The sequence below is a fragment of the Schistocerca piceifrons genome, chromosome 1, assembly GCF_021461385.2.
Source record: "Schistocerca piceifrons isolate TAMUIC-IGC-003096 chromosome 1, iqSchPice1.1, whole genome shotgun sequence".
In the NCBI taxonomy this organism is placed as follows: domain Eukaryota; kingdom Metazoa; phylum Arthropoda; class Insecta; order Orthoptera; family Acrididae; genus Schistocerca; species Schistocerca piceifrons.
The window spans coordinates 1,014,263,344-1,014,289,251 of NC_060138.1; the positions used below are offsets into that span (position 1 = coordinate 1,014,263,344).

Below are 25,908 nucleotides of genomic sequence, written 5' to 3' on the forward strand. Positions count from 1 at the left end.
ATTGAGACCTTTGTGGCATTTCCTTTGATATCAGTGTCAAAGATATGGGTTCCCCATTTGACCACTCAAAACAAGCTGTTGTATGGAGATTGTAATGCCATTTGTACAGTATCATCATGGAGCATGATGTGTGTTTAATTTATGAGTCTCTCATGTATGGATGGTTTGGGTGAGGTATGTGATGTGGGAGGATGTAAAAATGACTAGTGTACACGATTCTTGATGCGTTGTACCATTTCTGGAAGATCGGGGGGGTCGGGCATGGATGCAGGTAATACAGATTCAGCTGCCTGTGTTAGGGTCTCACCATAGAGACTTGTAGATCTTCTTTACATGCCATGAGTGTACCAATAGGTACCCATGGGAGTCCACGCACCTCTGTAGCACATGAGAGCTGTTTTCATTGTGCAGTGTCATCTCACTACTAAGCCATTGTTTTGAGGGTGGTATACTGTTATATCATGGCAAGAGATGCCACAGAGGCTACAAAGAGCTGTAAAATGTGCCCACTTAAAATTGTTGTCCCTGGTCAGTAGTGATAGTATCCAGACAACCCAACTGCGATACTGAGTCTGTGACAAATGCCTTAGCTGTGGATTCAGCTGTGATCTCTTTTAGCAGGATGCCTTTTACCCAGCGTGAAACTCTGTTGATAGTGGGGAGGAGATATCTGTAGCCCTCTGACTCTTGTAGGGGTCCCATGAGGTCCGGGTGTACATAGTGGAACGGTCTGTGTGGTGAATCAAAACAGCCAAATGTGTTTATGCTTGTCAACTGACTTTATTTCAACTATCCATGTCGTGTGGTAGATGCGTTTCTGCATGAGATTATGTAGGTGATCGATGGATGACTGTTTGCTGCATAGTGCTAAGCAGGAATAGACGGACCCTGTGTTGCGATATGTCACAAAGAATATTGACTTCTAACCCATGGATTGATCATCGTACAATTATGAGATTGGATGATGTGTGTGTGAGCTTATTCTTCTGCCAGTTTGCTAAAGTCCAATAACCGAGTTGCTGGTGTCAGTCACGAGTATAATTGGGGTGACCAGTATCAGCTGTTCCAAGGACGCTGCCATTGCTAGGGATTCTTTACAGTGGTTGAATGCATTTAGTATTTCTGTGGTCCACACTATTTTCCACTTGCCCTGTGGGTGAGGGCCTGGCAGGGCATGAGTCATAGATGCCTGCACTTTAACTGCTTGAGGTTAGTGGTGTCAATAAAAGTTCAGAATGCCAGGGATCTGAGAAAGGAAAGTTTGCAGGGGAGGAGCTCGTGAAATGGTTCACATTAATCTGAAGTCGGTTTTATGCTTTCTCCAATGAGTGGATGGCCAAGGAAATTTTCACAGTTGTGATTTATCATCATTGATGATGACAACTGCTCCAAAAAGAGTAATGACAATTAGTTCAGTGTGCTGTTCATAGCTGTGTGTGTCAGAGGCAAAAATTAATATGTTGTCCAGGTAGGTATAACTAGCAGCAATCAATCTTGAAAAGTACACCATTGATGAATGTTGCCATGTCTGTGCTGTGTTTTTTAGTCAGTGTTGAATTAACAAGAATTCAAATAGCCCATACTGAGTGATAGCAGTTTTACTGTCTCGGCTGCCTGAAGATTAGGTTGTGTCCTGTAACAGATGTGTCTGGGTTGTGTCAATACAGTGCATAGCACTGTTTCTTGTGTGCTGATACCAACCCTTGGCATGTCACATGAGGGATAGGAAGACACTTGCTGCGGAGGACTAAGCAAGGCAGATTGCGTTATACTAACCTGTATTGTTTTGGTGGTCCGCTGAATCATGTGCTGCATTGTTGGCAGGCTGCTGCGGCGAGGTGTGGCCATTTTGTGGGGACATGGCTGCATGTGCCATTGCCATGTTGTTATATGGCAGGCATTGGATTTGGACACATGCATGTGTGAGTGCAAGGGATGTTTTGTGCAGGTTATTGTTATCAGAACATAATCATTGTGAGTCAGCATTGGTTTCATGCAGCTGATCGTGAACTGTGTTGATTGCTTGTAATGTACACACTCATGTAGTAGTGGAGTGCTGTTGATGAAGGCTATGAAATGAGTCATTAGCAGATGCGAATTGTAATTTGTGGCCTGTGATAAAGAACCCCAGAATGTGCTCTTGGGAGGCATGGTGGTATAATGACCATGGTCTGGATCAGCAAGAGGTTGAACTTGTGGAGAAAGTGTATTTCTACCACCAGCCTGACGATGTTGGTGATGTAGAAGGTCTATGTACGGTAAGGTTTATCAGAAAGATGCACTGCGAGATTTCAAGTGCCATGTATGTGGATGCCCATATCATTAGCCACATGCAGCTGCACTCCTATGCTTGCAATGTGTGGTTCAAATAGTAGGTGAAGCATGGAGCACACATCCAGTCCAGTCTCAATGGGGAAGTAGAGATTAGTGCAAGTTCTTGAATGTAAAGGCATCTGTCATGCAAATTCACTGCCGATAAAGGGAGGAGACTTGTCAGTGTAAAGCAGGATGGAACACCTATTTCATCCTGTGGTTGCTGTTTGGGTATTCCTCAGGCTGATGACTGTTGTGTGCTGCTGCATTTATTGCATTTGATACCAACAGTGTTACGGATGACGAGACACAAGGTCAGCTGGTGCGGCAGACTTAGACACTGCTGTAGTGCTGTGTGCATGCAGCCACTTGGTGCTTGTATGGGAGCTCATGACAGGATTATCGCATGAGATTGAGTGGTGTTTCAATTGTTTGCAATGTGTACTGGCTGGCTGAGCAGAAGAGTCAGGGATTGCTCAACTGATGTTTTGCTGTGTTGAACAACTGAATATAGTCTGTCTGCTAGGGCCAAATTCCTATCCTGCAGTTATGCCTTGTGCACATTAATTGTGAGCTGTAGCTGAGATGGGAGTTCCACAGTCCATAATGTCCACAGGGTTGTGGCAGGCATTAGAGAAGGACTATGAGCAAACATAGACAGCACCATAATGGTGAGGGAGTTTCCTCAGTGAGCTTTTCACTGTAAATGACTTTCTGCACCTGTTGTTCAGGGATGTGGGCAATGCATTTTAGTAGGGCTGTTTTCATCATGTCGTATTTGTTGAGCAGCAGAGGAGAAAGAATGACATCACTTATCAGTTCTGCATATTCTGCAAGGTGACAGATTAGCATTACAAACTTCAAATTGTCATTAACAATGCCTACTGTGTGAAAAACACACTCAGGTATTGTGAACCACAAAGACACTCGTTCAGGTCACAATGATGTGTACTTCGCTTGGTGCAGGGAACACTATCCTGTTAACCCTGATATCTGATGTACTGCTGGAACCAAGTGGTATGGCACAACCAATGCTGGGTCAGTCCATCATGGTATGGTTGAGAAAATGAACATGGTGTCAGCATTGCACAAAGATTGTGTGCATGAGGCAGTTGCATCAAGCGTCTGTGATCGCAGCACGGCAGATGTGGAGGACACAATTGGCCCCATGTACGTTGTTACAAAAACTGAATGTGAATTGTCCTCTAAGCAGGCTCGCGTATAGGTTTGCCCATAAGTCTGTTAATAAAAGCTCTGATGGTTGCCATTGTTGATAGACAATCACTGTATTTTGTGAGGTGGCATTTGTACATGCTTTTGCTCCATATCCCACATAGTTTGTTGCCTGGGCACACTGTACAGCAGTAATTGTGCATGGATTTATAGCCATAGAGCTAGCCATATCATAGAACAACAGACATGTTAAACTTTCTGTCCATTGTTAACGCACAATAGCATGGCACATGATAGTATTTTGCAGGTAACACAGTATCCACTGCTGTCAGGATCACTAATGTGGAAGGGCACCTCCTTATGGCAATAGCTGATGAGATAATAATATGCAAACACCGTTATATGCAGATAAACATTTATTTGACACACAAGAGTACAAGAGGCAACTACCACCTATGATTGTTCAGTCCAAACTGGTGTCTTGGCCACAGAGATTCCACATCCCCAATCTGCAGTGCTGGCCAGTGATTCTCTTCATATCAATGTTTTGATGTCCTCACATGTGAATGAAACGAGAAAAAGCCCTAATAACTTTTACAGTGGGATGTAACCTCTGCCATGCCCTTCACTATGGTTCGCAGAGAATAGATGTGGATGTAGATATAAATGTGGAAGAAAATGGGGCTGAAAATGTGCAATATCACTACTCTTGTCTTTAGATCAACACAGTGACAGATTCACTAAGAATGTAATACACTGAACTGAGCTGTGTGCTGACTCTATTTTATCTTGTTATCTAAGTGGACTCCAAAGAATTTTAGATAGTGTGTTTCATTTTGAGTGTGACAATTAATATCTACTACTGGCACTGTTGGTTCATTATTTCTGGTTTGAAACTGAGAGAGTAAGGCTTAAACTCTTAGCTATGAACCACCTGTAGGCCTGTTCAGCTATCATCTGAGCTGCATTTGCTAAAGTTGAGTTTGGACCCTTGATTAGTATGCATGTGTCATCAGCAAGCAATACAGTATTCAAAGTACTTTTGAAAGTAATTGGATAATTTATTTATTGCAGATGGGTATTACTGCAGGATATTTAAATATGTCAGAAAAGATGCCTAGAGCCATTGCTTGACTACAAAGATGGCTTAAGTTTAATCTTATCAAGTCAGCACAAGATTTTAATGTTGCACTTGAAAGACAACCATACCCAGGAGAATTAATATTTTTTAACAATCTGGCAAGTTTTGTGATCTCCTCAGGAGTTATATTTTTGAAACTAATGTCTGTTGGTGGTACGTGCTATGTCTGCAGAAGTAAATCTAATGCTTCTGTATTTGGCTGTTTATTAATGGGTGAAACGTTTACTGTGACTTTGATGAAATAGTGAATTTGGTGGCCAAAGAATTGAAAGTGTTACCACTTGCACCAGTGCTATTTCCTGGGGCCTCAGTTTCATTTGGGTCACTATTTTTGTTTGATTCTCACATAATAATGGTCTAAATTATGAGAGCTATCCAGAAAGTAACAGACGTATTGGTTTATCATGGCAATTGGCATGGCTACAACCATAATATTGGTGGCAAAATGTTCCTACACTCAGTACACATCCAGCAGTGGTAACGTGAGGTCTGTGCTACTTTGCATTCTGTGATGTTTTAAAATGTGTGCTGTGATAGAAAATGCCCCACTTGTGATGTCCACTCTGTGATTAGGTTTTTGTTGGCAAAAAACTGAAAACCAATTGAAAGTTGTCACACACTGACAAAGTTAAGGTTGCTGGAAGCATTGAGGGTTTCGCATGGCAGGGGTTTAACACCCACCATACAACCTAGATTTCGTGCTGAGCGACTACCACATCTTCCCAGCAGTGAAGACATACTGATGCTGAACTTTATGCCATTATAAAGCAGTGGCTGCAATTGTAAGTGGCAGATTTCTACAGAGCTGGGACTGAAAAACTTGTGCCATGGTATGGTAAGTGCCTCGATTTGAATGATGATTATGTAGAAAAAATAGCTTAAGAGTGTACCTTTAAAATGTATACAACAAAATTTGATTTTTATGTCATTATTTTTTTAATTTCGAAATGTCTGTTAGTTGCTGGCCCTCAAATTTTTGCCTTATTCTTGGAGTGTTTTATTTTCTGAGTATAGCACAGACTTATGCATCAAACATTGGAACTCCAAGTAGGAATATCAACAATGTGGGAAAAGATAAATTGCTACTTACCATAAAGAAGACATGTTTTAAGTTGCAGACATGCACAATTAAAAGGCACTTACACAAAGATTTTGACCACAGCCTTCATCAGCAAGAAAGAAACAGAGGAACACACACTATTCATACACACAAACAACACACCTCATTCACACTTGACCATTAACGCCATGGCATTCTGGCCCGAGCTGCTAGAGTTGGCAGTCATGTGTGAATGAGGTATGCTTGCTTGTGTGTATGAATGGTGTGTGTTTCTCTTTTGCTGGTGAAGGCTGTGGCCAAAAGCTTTGTGTAATTGTCTTTCGATAGTGCCTGTCTGCAACTTAACATGTCTTCTTCACGGTAAGCAACAATATATCTTTCCGCACACAGAAATATGCATTTCATTTTAAATAACAGACTAGAGGATTTTACTATTTTGGTGGTAATGGAATTTCAAATCTTGCCATCTGAATTATTTAGAGCTCTGTTTCCATGGTACAAGATACTTTAATACCATAAGTTTTGTAGCCCTTGTCATTCCTCCTGTTCAATTTTGTCCTTACTTGTTTTTGGGGAAAACAGGACTCAAAGTGCTGTAATAACTAGATTTACCACCAACACTGTCTGCTTTATAAATTTCTCTCCAGCATTCTTTCCTTAGGTGCTCTTTTTTAGTGCCATCTGACAGAAAATCAACATTAAAGTCTTCAAAACAATGATTCTCCTTTTAAGCTTGTAACCTTATTAAAACTGTTTCTAACTGCTTTGGGGAGCTTAAAATACTTTTTGTCTACAAACTTGTCACCACTGCAATCTTGTGTGTTCCCTGATCCACTCTCATGGCCCAGTAATCAAAAAGCTGTTAGAGACAACATTCTGTAACCTGAAGTACCTGAGACTTCAATCTTTTTTGTTGATTCTGCAGTAGTATGAAATTAGCTTGCATCCATCAACATTAATATATTCAGTTTCAGTGATTTACATGTTATTTTCTAATATGCTTATCAAGTTTACTGAAATTTTATCTGCCCTTCATTTCCCTGTATGGATATGGTGGGCAGAAGGCATTAAATACCATTTTTTAAATGTCTTTGGCTTAGTTCACATTGCAGTATTTTGCAGTGCTTTACATCTGTCATTTTCCAACTTTGTTGGGAAAAATGATGCTGTACTTTACCATTGTGATCAAGCACATCATACCATACCTGCTTCATAGAACCCTACTGTAATGGAACTACACATGGGCTTCATAGAACCCTACTGTAATGGAACTACACATGGGCACATCAGTAATATTAATAGCCATACCGTAAGTTCAACCACAATGGAGAGGTATCTGGGGAGAGGTCAAATTAACCTATGGTTTCTGAAGAGAGGCAGCAGTCTTTTCAATAGTTGCTTGGTCAAGAGTCTGGATGATTTACTGATTTACGCCCATCACGATAGTACAAGTTTATATGCTAAATAACTTTTCAGATGCTGAAGAGATTGAAAGAATGAATGATGAGATACACTAATATTCAGATAGTTGAAGGAGATAGAAATTTAATTGTGATGGGTGACTGGAATTTGGTAGTAGGAGAAGTAGTCGGAGAACATGGACTGGGTAAAAGGAATGAAAGTAGAAGCCACATGGAAGAATTGTGCGCAGAGGATAACATTTGGTTTAAGAATCATTAAAGCAAGGTTTTATGTGAGACCTGAAGACTTTATAAGGTTTTAGACCAATTATGTAATGGTAAAACAAACATTTAGAAGCCAGATTTTAAACTGTAAGATATTTGCAAGGGCAGGCATGGACTCTGAGCATAGTTTATTGATTATGAAGTGCAGACTAAAACTGGAGAAATTGCACAATTAAGGAGATGGTGCCTGGATAAATTGGAGGACCTATGATCTGTTTAGGGATTCAGAAGGAGCATTAGCCATTGTTGAACTGAAACAGGTGAAAGGAATACAATAGGAAATGAATGGATAGCTTTGAGAGATGAAATACAATAGGTAACAGAGAATCACATACGTGGAAAGAAATGGCCCAGCAGAAACTTATGGATAACTCACAAGACATTAAATATAATTAATGAAAGGAGGGAGTATAAAAATGCAGTAAATGAAGCAGGCAAAAGGGAACACCGATATATAAAAAAATGAGATTGACAGAGTGTGAAAAATGACTAAGCAGGAATGGGTAAAATAAATATGCAAGGCTGTAAAGTATGTGTAACTAGGGGAAAGATAGATATGGTCCATTTGAAAATTAAAGAGATCTTTGGAGAAGCAACTGTATGAACATGAAGAGACCAGATGGCTAACCAGTGCTGAGCAAAGAAGGGAAAGCCAAATGGTAGATGGAATGTGTAGAGGATCTATTACAAGGGGATCAAAATTTAGGGCAATATTATAGAAAGAGAAGAAGTAGTACAAGAAATGTATTCAAAATTGTGAATATGATCAGACTCCAACTACACAAGATTTCCACATTACACCTCCGGTCATCTTAATGACTCCAGCCATCTGAGCACACCTCCCGAACTGAGTCATATGTCCATATGACACTAAGAGTCTATATCCTATACTTGCACAATTCTGTGATTCTCACACAAGGAGAGACTTATAATTACTGCCATGGCTGAGTCTTGGCATGAAATACTATATTGCAGTGCCTTTGTTTTTACAATGTACTCTGCAATGTCCTTCAGCCATGTGTTTATGTCTGAAGGAACAGGTGCTGCTGCGGTCAACAGCTATATAAAATACAAGAAACGTATTCACAAATTGTGAATATGATCAGACACCAGCTGCACACTACATTGGTGAAAATGAAAATTTGTGCTTGACTGGGACATGAAATCAGATTTCTGCTTTACGCATCAATTGCCTTAACCACCTCTGCCATACTAGTTGCAGAGTACATCATAAAAACACATGCACTGCAATATGGTATTTCATGCCAAGACAAGGGGGCAACAATAATTACAAGTCTCTCACCATGTGGGAATAACAGGAATTGTGTGAGCACAAGACATGGACGTACGGTGACATATGGAAATTTGGATTGGTCCTGGAGGTGAGCTCGAATGGCGGAGGAGGTTAAGGTGACCTGTCCCATAAAGCCGAAAATCCAGCTTCGAGTCCCAGTCCACCACAAATTTTTACCAGTACACTGTGCAGCTGGAGTCTGATCAATTTTGAATAGCAAACACATTTCTTGTATTTAATGTAGCTGTTGATCGCAGCTTTGCCTGTTCCTTCAAACATTCCAAACATTCGTGTATGTCTGAAGGGCTTTGCAGAGTACATCACAAAAACACAGGCACTGCAATATAGAATTTCTTGCCAAGACAAGACCACAACAATATTCATAAGTCCCTCCCTGTATGCGAATCACAGCACTGGTGTGAATGCAGAATGTAGACACAAGGTGACATAGGGAAGTTTGGGTCGATCCTAGAGGCATGCTCAGATGGATCAGGTGGTTAAGGCAACATTCACATACAGCAGGAAATCTGAAGGACATTGCAGAGTACATTGTAAAAACACAGGCATTGCAATATGCTAATAAGAAGAAGTAGTAGGTGAATGTGACATGGGAGATATGGTAATGTGAGAAAATCTGGCAGAGTGCTGAAAAAAGTGAGTGGAGGCAAGTCCCCTGGAGTGGATGCCATTTCCTCTTAATTACTGAAATCCTTGAGAGAGCAGGCCATGACAAAATTATTCCACCTGGTGTGAAAGATTATGAAACAAGTGAAGTACCCTCAGACTTCAATAAGAATGTAATGATTTTAGTGCTAAAAACGGTGTTTAGTTACAGTTGTGAAAACTACCAAACCATATGGTTAATTAAAGTCATTGTTGCAAAATATTGACATGGATTATTTACATAAGAAAGGAAAAACTCCTAGAAGTCAATCTTGTGGAAGACCATATTGGCTTCTCGAGAAATGTAGAACATGTAAAGCAATATTTACCTTACAACTTATCTTAGAAGATAGGGTGAAGAAAGGCGAACCAACGTTTATAGCATTTTCATGGTTAGAGAAAGATTCTACAATGTGGACTGGATTACACTCTGAAATTTTGAAGGTAAGAAGATAAAATACAGAAAGCAAAAGGTTATTTAGAACTTGTATAGAAACCAAACTACAGTTGTTAGAGTCAAATTATGTGAAAAGAAAGCAGTTGTTGTGAAAAGAATGAGATGGGGTTGTAGTCTATCAGTGATGTTATTGACTCTGTACACTGAACAAGCAGTACAGGAAAAAGGAGAAATTTGGAAAGGGAATTATAATTCAGAGAGAAAAAATAAAAAAAAAACCTTGAGGTTTGTTGATAACATTGTAATTCTGTCAAAAACTGCTAAGGACTAGGGAGAGCAGCTGAAAGAAATGGACAGTGTCTTAAAAACAGATTGTAGGATGAACATCAATAGAAGTAAAACAAAGCTAATGGAATATAGTCAAGATAAATCAAAGAGTAGCCGATGAGTTTTGTTATTTGGGGAGCAAAAACTGATGACATATGAAGTAAGGAATGGCAAGACAAGCACCTCTAAAAAATAGGAATTTGTTAACATCAAATGTAAATTAAAGTGTTAGGAAATGTACCATGAAGGTATTTTTTGTAGTGTAGCCTCATATTCAACTCAAATGTGGATGACTGGAGATTCAGACAAAAGCACATAAAAGCTTTTGAAATGTGGCACTATAGAAGAAAGCTAAATATTAGATGCATATATTGAATAACAAATTGATTGAATTGAGGAAGAAAGAAAGTTAAGCCACAACCTGATTAAAGGAAAGGAGCAGTTCATAGGACTCATCTTAGTGTATTGCCGAGAGAGCAATTAATTTTATTAGTGTTCTATGTAAAATATGATTTTGTATATTTTCCTGAACTTGGAATAGTTTCTGGTGAGGGCACATAAAGTTATTAGAAGTGTGATCCATAACTTACTTTCCTGGATTTCTTACTTCTGTAACAATATATAATGTGCTATTTTGTTTGGATACGTTAAATGTCAATTATTGTAACTTTATTTTAAACTGAATACAAGAGTGTTTTTATGTGAGAATGTACTTTTGTGATAAGAAATAACTGTCTAATTTTTTTACAGGTCATTTTACTTAGTTTTCCACCATCACAGAAGAAAGCAAGATGCCAAAACAAAAGCAGAAACAAAAAACTGCAGACATTGGCTTTCACTATGGAAGGACCGATCTGGAACGTATTGGTTTATTTGCAGAAATGAGTTATCTCCATGGAATGGGCTATACTCGGCCTTATGTCAGTAAGGAAAAAAGGCAAAAGTAGATCTAGCTATTTGTTATAGTGTGTTAAGAATAATATCAACTACCACCAATGAATAAATAAATTTAAAATGCAAAGAAAAGTCAGAATATAATAATAAAATATCATTTAATTTTTCAGTAATGAAAAGATTGTTTTAAAATAGAATGAATAACTTTGCAAACAATTTTTTCACAGTGAAAAAGGATGATGAATACAAATGCCATTTTTAAAAAGTTCCTTTATTAGAACTTCTGCAAAATGACAATATAATCCAGACATTTTGGAAACTGTGATTCAATTTGTTGTTGTCTTTTTAGATGGAGGAGGATCTCTTGAGCAATCTGGACTTGTCTGTTTGCTGGATACAAGTGCTGTATGGCTCAGAGTCCACCCATGAAATTGGCTTGACGAAGAATTTCATCTTTTCCAGTAGTCTCAAGATTACACTTATCTCTGTCACAGATAGTGAATTCGTATATAAAGTTGGTATTTAAGATATGATTTAGGAAACCACAGAAGAGTCAAAGTTGCCCCTATGCAACCCTCATCAGTATTGTCTGGCATGGAGCATTGGTATTGATGTAGTATGTTAGTGGTCATGTGTGTGTGAATTGTGAATCTGTGTTTGTTTCTCATCTGATGAAGGATTTTCTCTGAAAGGTGATATTTTCTAACAGTCTAATTTTAAATGCGGCTGTCTGCTGCTCTAATACCTTCTCTGTGTGGTGAACAGCTATGTTATCTCAATTCGTATTTTGAGTCTACTCCAGATTTTACATTGTTTAAAACATTATTTCATAAATATAAATCAGAGAACAGTCTCTCCTGTACTCCAGTACACACAAAATAACTCTGAGAATCCTGAGCACTGAAATGGCAGTCATTTCAACCCTAAGGACATACTGATATCTCCTCCACCCCAAGTATCACCAAATTTTGCTTCCCATCAGCATAATATGTCCCCTTAACTAAGATATCTTCCATGTCAACACACTTTTGTATCTCAGTTTAGTGTGTTATCATGATCCATAACTTTTATGAACAGTTTCTTCAGAAAAATCTCAATCTAATCGGGGATGTGTGACATCATTTACTTACAACTGATACCAACAAAAAATTACTAATTGGATATGTTCAGTAGTATAGGGGCCATGTACAGAGGAGACAGGGACCAGAGAGAACTCAGGGCACTACATCCATCACCCAAACAACAAGTTTGTAGGGTTGTATTCCGTTGAAACTGAAACTGAGTGAATGAGTCACATTTGACCCATCGGGAAGTATGCTAAGTCCTGTATCAGGGGGAATTGAACACATAAGGTAAGTGCCTATTACTCATCGGCAGTTCAAATGTTCAGTGAATAATGTTAGCCCTTAGGGAAACAGCAGCAAGGATGGGCAGCATCACCTTGTGCACTAGATGCATGCCTTGAGCCCTCATTCAACATGTTGAAGAAGTCATACTATCAGCCCTGAAGGAACAAGGTGCAACAAGCTACAGACTGAGGCTCACATTGGAATAAACAGTGCCTGTCTTCTGGCATCAGGAGTTGTATTTGGATTATTTGAATAACGAGTAGAGAGAATTGAGGATATCAGTTATGCTCACAGAATTTTGATGAAGACCTGCCCCTTTGGTTTTGAGGAGAGCAGAAGGTTGGAAATAGTAACTTCTAGGGCCCTCTGATATGATAGGCTGTGATTTCTTGGACTTGTGCCATAGGGTTGAGAATTATATAGTCCCCTTAAATAGTTCAGAGATGTACACTGCACATCACAGGCTGCTACCTAGGTGACAAGATTGTGTATGGAGTGCGTACATTTCTTTTTTTAGCTTAGGAAGCTGACCATTAAATCCAGATACAGATAGCCAAAGGAAACCCTGAAGTGTTAGTATAAATCCACAAGATATGGCCCCACACACATGAAGTGATTAACAATAAATTTTTAGAGTTTGAATCAGAAAACAGTCATTCATAAAACCAGTGTTCTGAGATAACTTCAGTCTCAGAATGTAAAGTGTTACTGCAGCTAAGAACAAAAGAATCCTGATCATTCAATAGGATGCCAGTTTGACATATACTCTTAGAGGAGAAAAAAATTAAGGAGACATCAAAAAGAGGTATGAAGGTGCAGAGTTAGGGATTTCTTCACATAAATGTATTCTTTTGTTGTTGTTGTGATCATCAGTCCAATGCCTAGTTTGATGCAGATGTCCACATTAGTCTATGCTGACCAAGCCTCTTCATCTCTAAATAACTACTGCAACCTACATACATTTGAACCTGCTTACTGTGCTCATGTCTAGAACTTCCACTACAATTCTTCCTCCCCCCCCCCCTCCCCCCCCCCCCCACACACACATATACCTTTCTTGGTACCAAACTGACTAGTCTTTGGTGTCTTAAGTATGTGTCCTGTAAACTGATATCTCCTTTTAGTCAAATTGTGTCAAAAATTTCTTTTTTCCCTAAATTGTTCAGTTCCTCCTCATTAGTTATTGATCTACACATCTGATCTCCAGAACTCTCCTGTAGTACCGCATTTGAAAGGATTTTATTTTATTCTTTTCTGAACTGTTGTCATCTATGTCCTATTTCTGCACAAGGCTACATTCCAGAGAAACACCTTTAGAAAAGATTTCTTGATATTTAAATTTATGTTAGATGTTAATAACTTTCTCTTTTTCAAGAATGCTTTTCACACTATTGGCAGTCTACTTTACTCATTATTAGTTACTTGCTGCCAAAATAGCAAAAATAACCTACTACTTCTAATGTCTCATTTCCTACTCTAATTTCCTAATTTAATTACATTCCATGACCCTTTTGTGCCCCTGGAAATGTTGTACAGTTTAATTTTTAGTTATGAAATCTCTGTCTTACCTTTATATAATCAATCCAGAACCTTCCAGTGTCTCCAGGTCTCTTCCAATACACTGCCATCTTTCAAGATTTTTAAATCAATGTTAGAAACGATTAAATTATGCTTCCCTTCAGCCTATGTCCTCCTGCTGTTTTCGCTTCTCTTCCCTTTCTTGTGATTGAATTAAAATTGTTCATCTCAATTAAATTTTCACTCTCCTTACTTACTGAATAGTTTCTTTAGTCTCATCACACATTATTTCAATCTCTTCATCAGTTGCAGAGCTAGTTGACACATCAACTAAAAGGTGACAACAAAGTCCCACTGCTCTTTATAATAATCAACAGAAACCTCTAAATTTAAATAAATAATGTGCAAAATAGTTCTTTAAAGGAGTTTTAATGAGATTTGAACCATTACTTGTCCAAAGGGTGAGTTGTGCACTGTCATTCACATGGCAAAGGTTAAAACACCACCAGGTTTTATGAGACATGTTATGGGGCACTGCTGGTGTAGCTCAGGCGAAAGCTTGTTGCACAGCATCTTTCAGGCTATCAGTTTTGCTGTAACAGTTTTATGAAGTGATAACCTGTATTATCCCTTATAGCAAACATAACATGTGTTGAGGTCAGGGCTTCATGGTAACTTGCTCCCACACCATTGCAATATTTACTATGGGAGTTCATAAAGGGTATCAGTTCATAAAATCATTATGACACCACATACATACCGAAATATGCTTTGCAACAAGCTTTCACCCAAATTACACAAACAATTCTCTGAATAATGTCACACAGAACCTGACGGTGAATTACCTTGTGCCATATGAATGACCATGTAAACTAATCCTTTAGACAAGTAATGGTTCATATCTTATGAAAAAATGTTATTTATTGAAATTTAGAGGCTCATGTTCATTATTATAGAGGATAATGGTTCTTTGAGACCACCCTGTACTATGGTGGTTGTTGGCTTCCTTTCTTTGTTGGATATGATAAAGCATTCACTATGTTGTTCATAGAAGCTTACCTACATTCTTATTTTCTTATTCATTATTATACCTACTCCTGCATTACTGATACTTTATTTTGTATTTATAACCTTGTAATCACCTGACTGTAAGTGGTGTTCACCCCCCACTGCACTTCACCAGTTCCTGCTTCAACCTGTCCATATCCCTCTTTAAATCCTCTAGCCCAGCTAATTGATTCACTGATCTAACATTTTACATTCTGACCTGTAGAATGAAGGCTTTGTTTTTCCTGATGATGAAATCCTCCTCATTAGCCCCCACTTGGAGATCCAAACAGGGGACTATATTCTCTTTACCGTAGGAATATTTTACTCAAGAGGATCCTATCAACATTAAGCTATAGAACAGAATTGCATGCCCTCAAGAAAATCCCCATGTTTCCCTGTACAGAATCAGATTATAGGTCATAAGTACTGTGACACTGGCATGTTGAATACACAATTAGCACTTGAGTTTGAATGCTAATTTGTGGTATGTCAGTCTGGTCTGTTGCAAATACGATTTTCCTTATTTGCTATAAAACAGAAATTTTTGTGTAGAGGAAATCCTACCCTATGAATATTAATTGTATAAGGGGCATTCAAAAAGAAACAAGCCAGAGTCTGCAATGTGCAAACCGGTGAGAGGAGGGTAATATTGTAGCATGTGTAACAAGGTATGGTTCTGACCAGACCATGGATGTTCACAGCCCGTTGCTAGAGAGCATGCATGCACATTATGTGACTATACAGAGGTAGCAGCAGCATGCGTCAATCATCCAGTGCTGCCAGTTGCTTTGCAAACAGTGACATGGAGGCATCAACAGAAGAGCAAAGAGGTGTTGTTTGTTTTCTGACAGTGGAAGGAGTAGGAGGAACGGACACTCATCGATGAATGTCACAAGTGTACGGTGAACACTGCATGCCCCTTGCGACGGTCAAGGCATGGCAAAAGCACTTCAGGGAAGGACGGGTGTCATTAGCCGAAGATGCACGGTCTATAACAACACAGTGCATTACCGATGACATCGTCCAGCTGGTGGATGCACTCATTACCCAGAACCGCTGAGAGACAGTGAAAGTCATAGCCAGCTTGGTTGGATTGAGCATCGGAAGTGTTCACACCATCATGAAGGAATGACTGCACATGCGCAAAGTGTGCATCCAATGAGTGCCCCATGGTCTTAAACCACACCAGGAAACATGTCCAATGGCCCACTGTCTTGCTCATCTGCAGTGCTATGCTTGGGAAGGGACTGCGTTTCTGGCATGAGTGGTGGCTGGAGATGAGTCATGGTGTCATCACTTTTAACCAGAATCAAAATGACAGAGTCTCCAGTGGAAGCATCCAGGGCCACCACCACCAAGAAAAAAGCCAAGGCCATCCACATGAGTGCAGGAAAGATTGTGCTGATGTTCTTCTTTGACCAAGATAGCCCCTTTCTCATTCACTTCCTGCAGCATGTGACAACAGTGAATGCCCAGTGTTACTTGCAAACCTTGTCCACCCTTTGCCAAGTGATCAAATCAAAAGGACGAAGCAATCTCACCTGTAAGGTCACTCTGCTCCACGGCAATGCAAAGCTCTGTACGCCCAACACAGTCGCGGCACTCCTGCAGAAATTCAAATGGGAAATTCTGGGCCACCCTCCATACAGTCTGGAGTCCAGGCTTCTCTCCCTGTGATTACACCAGTTTTGGTCCCCTTAAAAATGCTCTGAGGGGCAAACGATTCACCTCAGATGATGATGTCCAGCTGTATGTGCGGAACTGGTTAACATTGCAGCCCCGGGAATTTTATGAGACAGCCATTCAACAGCTTGTGTCATTGTGGGACAAGTGTCTCAACAGCCAGGGTCAATACTTATAACATACAGGTACTGGTTTCTGTAATTATGCCTCTAGCTCATTACTTTTTGAATGCCCCGTATAGTTACACAATTAATGGAAGATTTAAAGGTAGTGACCTTTTCATGAGGAGGTCGCTAGAGACCAAGCATAAATTTAAATAGGGCAAGGACGTGAAAGAAATTGGCCATGTCCTTTCCAAAAGAACCATACCAGCATTTGCCTTAATTGAGTCAGGCACAGTGAAAACCTAAACCTAGATGGACAGACAGACAGAGGAAGCATGCTGCTCTTGAATGCAAGTCCAGTGCCTTAACCACTGTTCCAGTGTGCTCAATTATGTAATTACAGGCTCAATCATAAAACAGTCTGATAATTATGTAGATACACAGGGCATGGGGGCTGGTTATGACCAAAAGCCACATGGTCCTTGTGAAGTGCAGAACAACATTTTTTTACTGATAGGAGCACACAAACATAAGAGTATGAATACAATCAAGACACCAGATTGACTACTGGTCAAAGAGTCTGTTGCACCAGAGCTCAGTTAACTGCCAGCAATGATATTTCATGAAGCAGTGTTCCCACAGAATCCACTCCCCCCCCCCCCCCCCCCCCCCCCACACCCCACCCTACCCCCTCCCTCCTCACCAGTGTGAAGCACTGCAAAACTTCAAAGGAAGAGAAGGAAGAGGTTGCTAATTGCTGAAGTGGTTGGTGCCGAAGTGTATGATTGGTCGTGCCGTTGCTGTCACTTTCGTGAGACATGACTGGGCTACTTCTGAAAGTGATGCTACACAAATGCATGTGACCAGAGCCACAGCTGGCATTTCCATGAGACATGACTGGACCATTACTTGAAGCTGCAGTACATGTGATAGGAGTGCTGAACACTTGGTATAGCTACACCTGCCGTGGTGAGCATTGGTTTTGGCCACACTGGACATTGGTGGTACAGTCAAAGAGACAGGGGTAGGGTGTCAGTGGAGAGGATGTCACCATGTGGCAGCCACACATGTGATAAAGACTTTGATCTGATCAATGGAACAGCATATGTTGAGGGGAAGTTTGTTTGATGTGAGCCAGTAATTTATTTGCTAGAACAAACTTCGATAGGCACGATCTGTGTGAAGGCTATCCATGGTGAACAAGGGGCAATGGGGAGGCAGGAATACTGGATACTCACTTGTTTCAGGTCATTGTGGTAGTTGATGTAGATGGAGATATTCAGAAAGAGGTGCCAAAGTTGTCAGGAACGGTTGAAGGCATATTGTGCATATGACGATGGTCAAAATGACATCATGTAGTGTTCAACTCCTCTGGTGTGCCCAGAATGTGACATTGTAGAGCGTCTCTCACTTGTGGTAAGTGTGTGATAGTTGAAAGTGAAACCAGATGATCATGGACGAAATGGTCGGTATTATCATGAGAAGATAGGTAGCAGGTGGCAGTCAGGCTGCGTGTCAGTGAGTCATGTGAAGGAAGCATATCAGTGGTGTGCTGTACTGTCAAAGGGATGTGCCTGATGGTGCCAGCAGTGGGGTAGCCAGGTGGCAAGGTGAGTTGGTGGTGTACTGATACATGTGCTTCTCCATGTGCCCAGGGTCAGTGATTGTGTTGGTGCCAGGTAAGGCAGGGAGCAGGTGGGATCAGGTGTCAGGTGTTTGTGGCTGGTAGGTGGCACCAGAGTCAGATGTGTGATTATGATTTTGTGGACTGTTTTGCTCATAATGGGACATTGTTTGGCACACACTTGTGAAGGATCACATGGAAACTCAGTAGGAACTGAGCTGTGCTGTCCTAACCATTGAGGTGTCTGATGGAGGCAATGTTGTGGTTGCATCCATAGGTGACAAGGGAGCTGCTGCACTGATGTGTTCTGGGCATGGTAATGAGTGGGAGGCATTGAGTAGAGTCGACTGATGTAGACAGTTGAGGTGCTGTGGTGCCACCAGGAGTTCTTTTTCAATGTTTTTGTCTTGTTCCTGACGATACTATTGTTTTGACAGAGTTGGAGATTCGTTTTGTGCAGTCAGAATAAATTTGGTGGATGTGTTGCAAATGCTCACTCATATTGGTTCAGGAGAGTCTGATGGTGGTCAAGCAGATCCTCAGGCAGAGGGGGTCATGGTGTGGAGAGGATCGTACCATTATGTTGAGCCAACGAGTGGACATAACTGAAAATCCCATAGGTAAAGTGACCACGCGTCCTGTTGATGGGCCTATCATTCGGTAAGTCTGAGAGTACGTTGAAGTGTCATAGGAAATCAGTGCCGATAACAGATTCTGCCATTTCACTACAAGAAGTGTCCTAGAATTTTTCTGTGAGGTCAAAGTCGAATGTGTGAACCTGTGATCCATAAATCTGGTTTTTTGTTTCATTTACCACATGGAGCTGAACAAATGTGTAGTCATTTGATGCACCTGGTGAAGAAGGTGACATGGTACTGACTGCAGAATCAGTGTTGATGAGATATAAATGTTCACTTTTGTTGTTGTGGGCAAAAAGTTTGTTTTTATGAATTCGACATGGTGAGAGTGGTTCATAACCATTTCTGTAGTTGTCGAGGTGACTAACATATCCAGCATGGTCCAGTGTGCATTTAATTTTGGAAATTGCAAGGTTGTCTGCAGTTTTAGGCAGTGGCTGTGTATGTTGTATGACACCAGCAAAAGCAGTTTGGTATAGATGCAATGTGATCAGTAGTGTATTTTGGAAGTGGAGACACAGCATGGTAGTCCATTTTTAGCACATTCGTGACATGATTGTCAGTATTCTGTGCAAGTCTGAGTGTGATGTGGCTGCTGATGATCCACGCAGGTACAGCGTGGTTAGTGGTATTCTGTGTTGGGCAGACACAGCACATGTGGCAGTGAAGTGATGATTTGTTGATGACACATTAAGGTCATTGCTCCAGCCGGGCACAGTGACATAAGATTGTTGAGGGTTGGACAGAGTCAGCTTTGCTCATAGCCAGTTGTACTTGCAGATGATGTTTTAAAACTCACAGAGCACATAGTGTGTGGCTGAGCATGAGATGATTGCCAACTTGCTTTTGCAAATGGAGCCATAATTGTGATGGTGTTTTATCACTGAGCACTTTGTCATGGGTGACAAGGCAGATTTGTTCCTCTAGGGAATGGTTGAGGAGACAAAGTAGGGCAGCTTTCATGGTTTTGTATTTATTGTCTGTTGGTGGTATTAGAATGATATCATTTATTGCATCTGTGTTGTTTTCTTCTAAGTGGCTTAGGAGTAGAACAAACTTGGTGGTGTTATTGATTGGATTGTTCAAAGCAAAGATATTGTACACAATGGCGAAGCACAACACTGGTTGATCTAGCCTGGTAGTTTGGGGTGTATCCAATAGTTGAGAGAGTGCAATGATGATGTTCATGGTGGGAATACAGATGAGCTCAAATTGCCTGGAAATGGCATAATGTGATGCATGGTGGCCAGCACAGTTGGTTATGCAGCTGGCTGCATGAACTGTGGTGCAATCATATTTAAATGTGGTAAAAATGGAAATGAGCATGTGGCATTGTAGGATGGGAGGCCCCTTTCGGGGAAGTTCCGCCGCCAATGGGGAAGTTCAGCCACCGAGTGCGTCTTGTTTCAGTCAAAGCCACATTGTGCAACTCGTGTGCCGGTGATGAGGATGAAATGATGATGAGGAGAACACAACACCTAGTCCACGAGCAGAGAAAATCTCCAACCTGGCCAGGAATCGAACCCTGGCCTGCTGCATGAGAGGCAAGCACGTAACCACTCAGCTAAGCAGATGAACTTTAAATGTGGTAAGATTGACTGATTGAATGTGATTAAACATGTGTCAAATCTGTTGGATTGACTTTCCTCGGGCATGGGTTGGTCGCTGGAAAGAATGGAGGTTCAAGTGGAATCAAAAAGCACATTGTCTGTTGGCTTGTATTGTTCATCATTGTTGTACACTGGCACAGCACTGTCCAAGAGAGTATCACTTTCAGTTTTCACCACTCAGGTTGCACTCACAGTGTCATCCATGACGACAGGTGTCATGGAAAAGGAGATGTTGCCTGTCAGTGATATTTGCACACCAGAATGGGAGTACATCAATGGCATTGTTGATGCATAATTGTCAGAAGTGATGAATCACAATCATTGGGAGACACCAGTGTAGATGCATTGGAAATAGGGTGTGATTATGGTGAATAACTACATGATCTTCACACACTGAAGAATGATATTTATCACTGATAAGAGCATGCATACATAACCGTGCAGACACAGTGAAGTCACCAAACTGAATCCTGGTCAAAGAGTCTATTGCACCAGAGTCAAGTCGACTGCCAGTGATAGATAAAGAAGTGAATTCTAAGAAAACTGTAACTTTTTTGTAATTTGTTAGAAATGATAGACTAGTTCAGTGCAATTCAAATATGAATAACTCTTTAAACATCCCTGATTGTATTCTACAAATAGTTTTTTGAAAGTGTTGTTGTGGTCTTGAGTCCAAAGACTGGTTTGATGCAGCTCTACAAGCTTCTCTATCCTGTGCAAGCCTCTTCATCTCTGAATAACTACTACAGCCTTCATCCTCCTGAATGTGCTTACTGTATTCATCTATTGATCACCCTCTATGGTTTTTAACCAATGCCCCCCCTCCCTCCACGTCCACACACAGCCCTTCAGAACTAAACTGGTGATCCATTGATGTTTCAGAATGTGTCCCATCAACTGATCCCTTCTTTTAGTCAAGTTGTCCCACAAATTTCTTTTCACCCCAATTTTATTCAGTATGTCTTCATTAGTTATGTGTTCTTCCATCTAATCTTCAGCATTCTCCTGTAGCACCACATTTCAAAAACTTGTATTCTCTTCTTGTCTAAACTCTTTATTGTCCATGTTTCACTTCCATACAGGGCTACACTTGATACAAATCTTCAGAAAAGGCTTCCTGACACTTAAATCTATACTTCTTTTTTTCAGAAACGCTCTTCTGACCATTGCCAGCCTACATTTTATATCCACTCTAATTCAGCCGTCATCTACTACTTCAAGTGTCTTGTTTCCTAATGTAGTTCTCTCAGAATCATCTGATTTAATTCGACTACATTCCATTATCCTGGTTTTGCTTTTGTTGATGTTCATAAAAATGGTTCAAATGGCTCTGAGCACTATGGGACTCAACTGCTGAGGTCATTAGTCCCCTAGAACTTAGAACTAGTTAAACCTAACTAACCTAAGGACATCACAAACATCCACGCCCGAGGCAGGATTCGAACCTGCGACCGTAGCGGTCGCACGGTTCCGGACTGCGCGCCTAGAACTGCGAGACCACCGCGGTCGGCAAAAATAATATAAACGTGAATATAAATGACATGATTCGCTGATGACATTGCTGTTCTCAGTGAAAGTGGGAAAGAATTATAGGATCTGTTAAATGGAATGAACAGTATAATGATTACGGAATATTCAATGAGAAAAAATGGTTCAAATGGCTCTGAGCACTATGGGACTCAACTGCTGAGGTCATTAGTCCCCTAGAACTTAGAACTAGTTAAACCTAACTAACCTAAGGACATCACAAACATCCATACCCGAGGCAGGATTCGAACCTGCGACCGTAGCGGTCTTGCGGTTCCAGACTGCAGCGCCTTTAACCGCACGGCCACTTCGGCCGGCTGATGTTCATATTTTATCCTCTTTCCAAGATCCTGTCCATTCCATTTAACTGCTCTTCCAGGTCCTTTGCTGTCTCTGATAGAATTACAATGTCATCAACAAATATCGAAGTTTATATTTTTCTCCCTGGACTTTAATTCCTACTCGAAATTTTTTTGGTTTCCTTTACAACTTCCTCAATGTACAGACTGAATAACATCAGGGGTAGGCTACACACCTGACTCGCTCCCTTCTAAACCACAGCTTCCCTTTCACACCCCTCGACTCTTGTAGCTTATATCTGGAGTCTGTAGAAATTGTAAATAACCTTTCACACCCTGTATTTTACCCCTGTCACCTTTAGAATTTGAGAGAGAGTATTCCAGTCAAAAAGAATTTGTGTAAGTATTTTGCAACTGTGATTTACTAAACTGATAGTTTGGTAATATTCACACTTGTCAGCACCTGATTTCTTTGGAATTGGAATTCTTTTTGAAGTCTGAGGATATTTAGCCCGTCCCTACATCTTGCACACCAAGTGGAAGAGTTTTGTCATAGCTGGCCCTCCCAAGGCTATCAGTAGTTCTGACGGAATGTTGTCTACTCTTGTGGCCTTGTTTCGTCTTAGGTCTTTCAGCGCTCTGTCAAATTCTTGTACTTTCAATGCTCTGTCAAATCCTTCTTGCAGTACCATATCTCCTGTCTCAGCTTCATCTGCATCCCCTTACATTTCTACACACATAAAAAAAAAAGTTTTGTATCACCTCAGTTGCGAGAGTTCCAGAACCTGTACAGAAAATTGGAATAGAGATAAACATAAACATCATTTCCGTCCTTTTTATTGCTCATGGAAACCACACATTGCATGTTGTACCATCATGCAGCAAGTCCTTCAGAGATGGTGGTCCAGATTGCTGTACACTCCAGTACCTCTAATACCAAGTAGCACATCCTCTTGCATTGATGCATTCCTGTATTCCTTGTGGTATACTATCCACAAGTTCATCAAGGCACTGTTGGTCTAGATTGTTCCACTCCTCAATCGGGATTCGGAGTAGATTCCTCAGAGATGTTGGTGGGTCACATTGTCCATAAACAGCCCTTTTCAATATATCCCAGGAATGTTCGATAGGGTTCATGTCTGGAGAACATGCTAGCCAATCTAGTCAAACGATCTAGTTATCCTGAAGGAAGTCATTCACAAGATGTGCACGATAGAGACATGAATTGCCATCTATGAAGACTAATGCCTCACCAATATGCTGCCGATATGGTTGCATTATCGGTCGGAGGATGGCATTCACATATCGTACAGCCATTACGGCGTCTTCCATGACCACCAGCGGTGTACATCGGCCCCGCATAATGCCACCACAAAATAGCAGGAAACCTACAGCTCGCTGCACCCACTGGACAATGTGTCTAAGGCGTTCAGCCTGACTGGGTTGCCTCCAAATACATCTCCGAAGATTGTCTGGTTGTAGGCATATGCGACACTCATCGGTGGAGAGACTGTGATGCCAATCCTGAGTGGTCCATTCGATATGTTGTTGGGGCCCCTCTGTACTGCACTGCATGGCATCATGGTTGCAAAGATGGACCTCGCCATGGACGTTGGGAGTGAAGTTGTGCATCATGCAGCCTATTGTGTGCAGTTTGAGTCATAGCACGATGTCCAGTGGCTGCACAAAGAGCATTATTCAACATGGTGGTGTTGCTGTCAGGGTTTCTCCAAGCCATAATCCATAGGTAGCAGTCATCCACTACAGTAGTACCCTCGGGCGGCCTGAGCAAGGCATGTCATCAACAGTTCCTGTCTCTCTGTACCTCCTCCATGTCTGAACAACATCACTTTGGTTTACTCCGAGACACCTGGACACTTCCCTTATTGAGAGCCCTTCCTAGCACAAAGTAACAATGCAGATGCGATTGAACCATGGTAATGGCTTCTAGGAATTGTTGGACTACAGACAACACGAGCCGTGTACCTCCTTCCTGGTGGAATGACTGGAACTGATTGGCTGTCGGACCACCTCCGTCTAATAGGTGCTGCTCATGCATGGTTGTTTACATCTCTGGATGGGTTTAGTGCCATCTCTGAACAGTCAAAGGGACTGTGTCTGTGATACAAGATCCACAGTCAACGTTTACCTTCAGGAGTTCTGTGAATTGGGGTGATTCAAAACTTTTTTTGATGTGTGTATTGTATAATACTGCTCTAAAATACACTCCCTTATATAGACCCTCTACATACTCTTTCAATGTTTCAGCTTTCCCTTCTTTGCTTAGGACTGGTTTTCCATCTGAGCTCTTGATATTCATAAAGCTGCTTCTCTTTTCTTCAAAGGTCTCTCTAATTTTCGTGCAGGTGGTATCTATCTTTCCCCTAGTGAAATATGCTTCTAAATCCTTACATTTGTCCTCTAGCCATTCCTGCTTAGCCATTTTGCGCTTCCGGTCAATCTCATTTTTTAGACATTTGTACTCACTTTCACCTGCTTCATTTACTGTATTCCTATATTTTCTCCTTTCATTAATTAAATTAAGTATCTACTGTGTTATCCAAGGATTTCAACAAGGCCTCATCTTTTTACCTATTTTACTGCCTTCACTATTTTATTTGTCAAAGCTACCCATTCATTCTCTATGTATTCTTTTCCCCTATTCCTGTCAATCGTTATCTAATACTCCCTGTGAAACTCTCCAACAACCTCTGGTTCTTTCAACTTATCCAGATCCCATCACCTCAATTTCCCATCATTTTGCAATTCATTCAATTTTAATCTACAGTTCATAACCAATATGTTGTAATCAGAGTCCATATCTGCCCGTGAAAATGTCTGCCAACTTAAAATCTGTTTATCTCTGTTGTACCATTACATAATCAGTCTGGAACTCCCCAGCATCTCCAGGTATCTTCCACGTATGCAGCCTTCTCTCATGATTCTTGAGCCAACTGTTAGTGTTGATTAAATTATGCTCCATGCAAAATTCTATCATGTAGCTTTCTCATTCATTCCTTTCCACCAATCCATTTTGACCCACTATTATTCCTTATCTTTCTTTTTCTGCTATTGAATTCCACTCCCCCCATCACTATTAAGTTTTCATCTCCCTTAACTATCTGCATAATTTCTTCTATCTCATCATAAATTTCTTCAATCTCTTCTTCATCTGTGGAGCATATAAACTTGTACTTCTGTGGTGGGTGTAGGCTTTGTGTCTGTCTTGGCTACAATAATGAGCCCACTATGCTCTTCATATTAGCTTATCCACATTCCTATTTTCTTATTCATTATTAAACCTACTCCTGCGTTACCCTTATTTGATTTTTTATTTATAATCATGGACCTTGGCATCAGTCAGGTGGCTTGCGTGCCTCAACGATATGGATATCTGTACTATAGGTACAATCCCAATGGAGGGGTATTTGTTGAGAGGCCAGACAAATGCGTGGTTCCTGAAGAAGAGTAGCAGTCTTTTCAGTAGTTGCAGGCCCAACAGTCTGGACAACTGACTGATCTGCCCTTGCAACATCAATCATAACAGCATTGCTGTGCT

The 25,908-nt window shown here is 40.8% G+C and overlaps 1 protein-coding gene across 1 annotated transcript in view; it reads left to right on the forward strand.

Moving 5' to 3' along the window:
* The first annotated feature begins 2,132 nt into the window (after window positions 1–2,132).
* Window positions 2,133–25,908, forward strand: part of LOC124777202 (UPF0602 protein C4orf47 homolog) — a 130,554-nt gene continuing 106,778 nt past the window's right edge. The window contains exons 1-2 of the mRNA XM_047252520.1: window positions 2,133–2,258; window positions 10,818–10,977. Of these exons, the coding sequence (XP_047108476.1) occupies window positions 2,133–2,258; window positions 10,818–10,977 (286 nt within the window). The remainder of the gene's footprint in view (window positions 2,259–10,817; window positions 10,978–25,908) is intronic.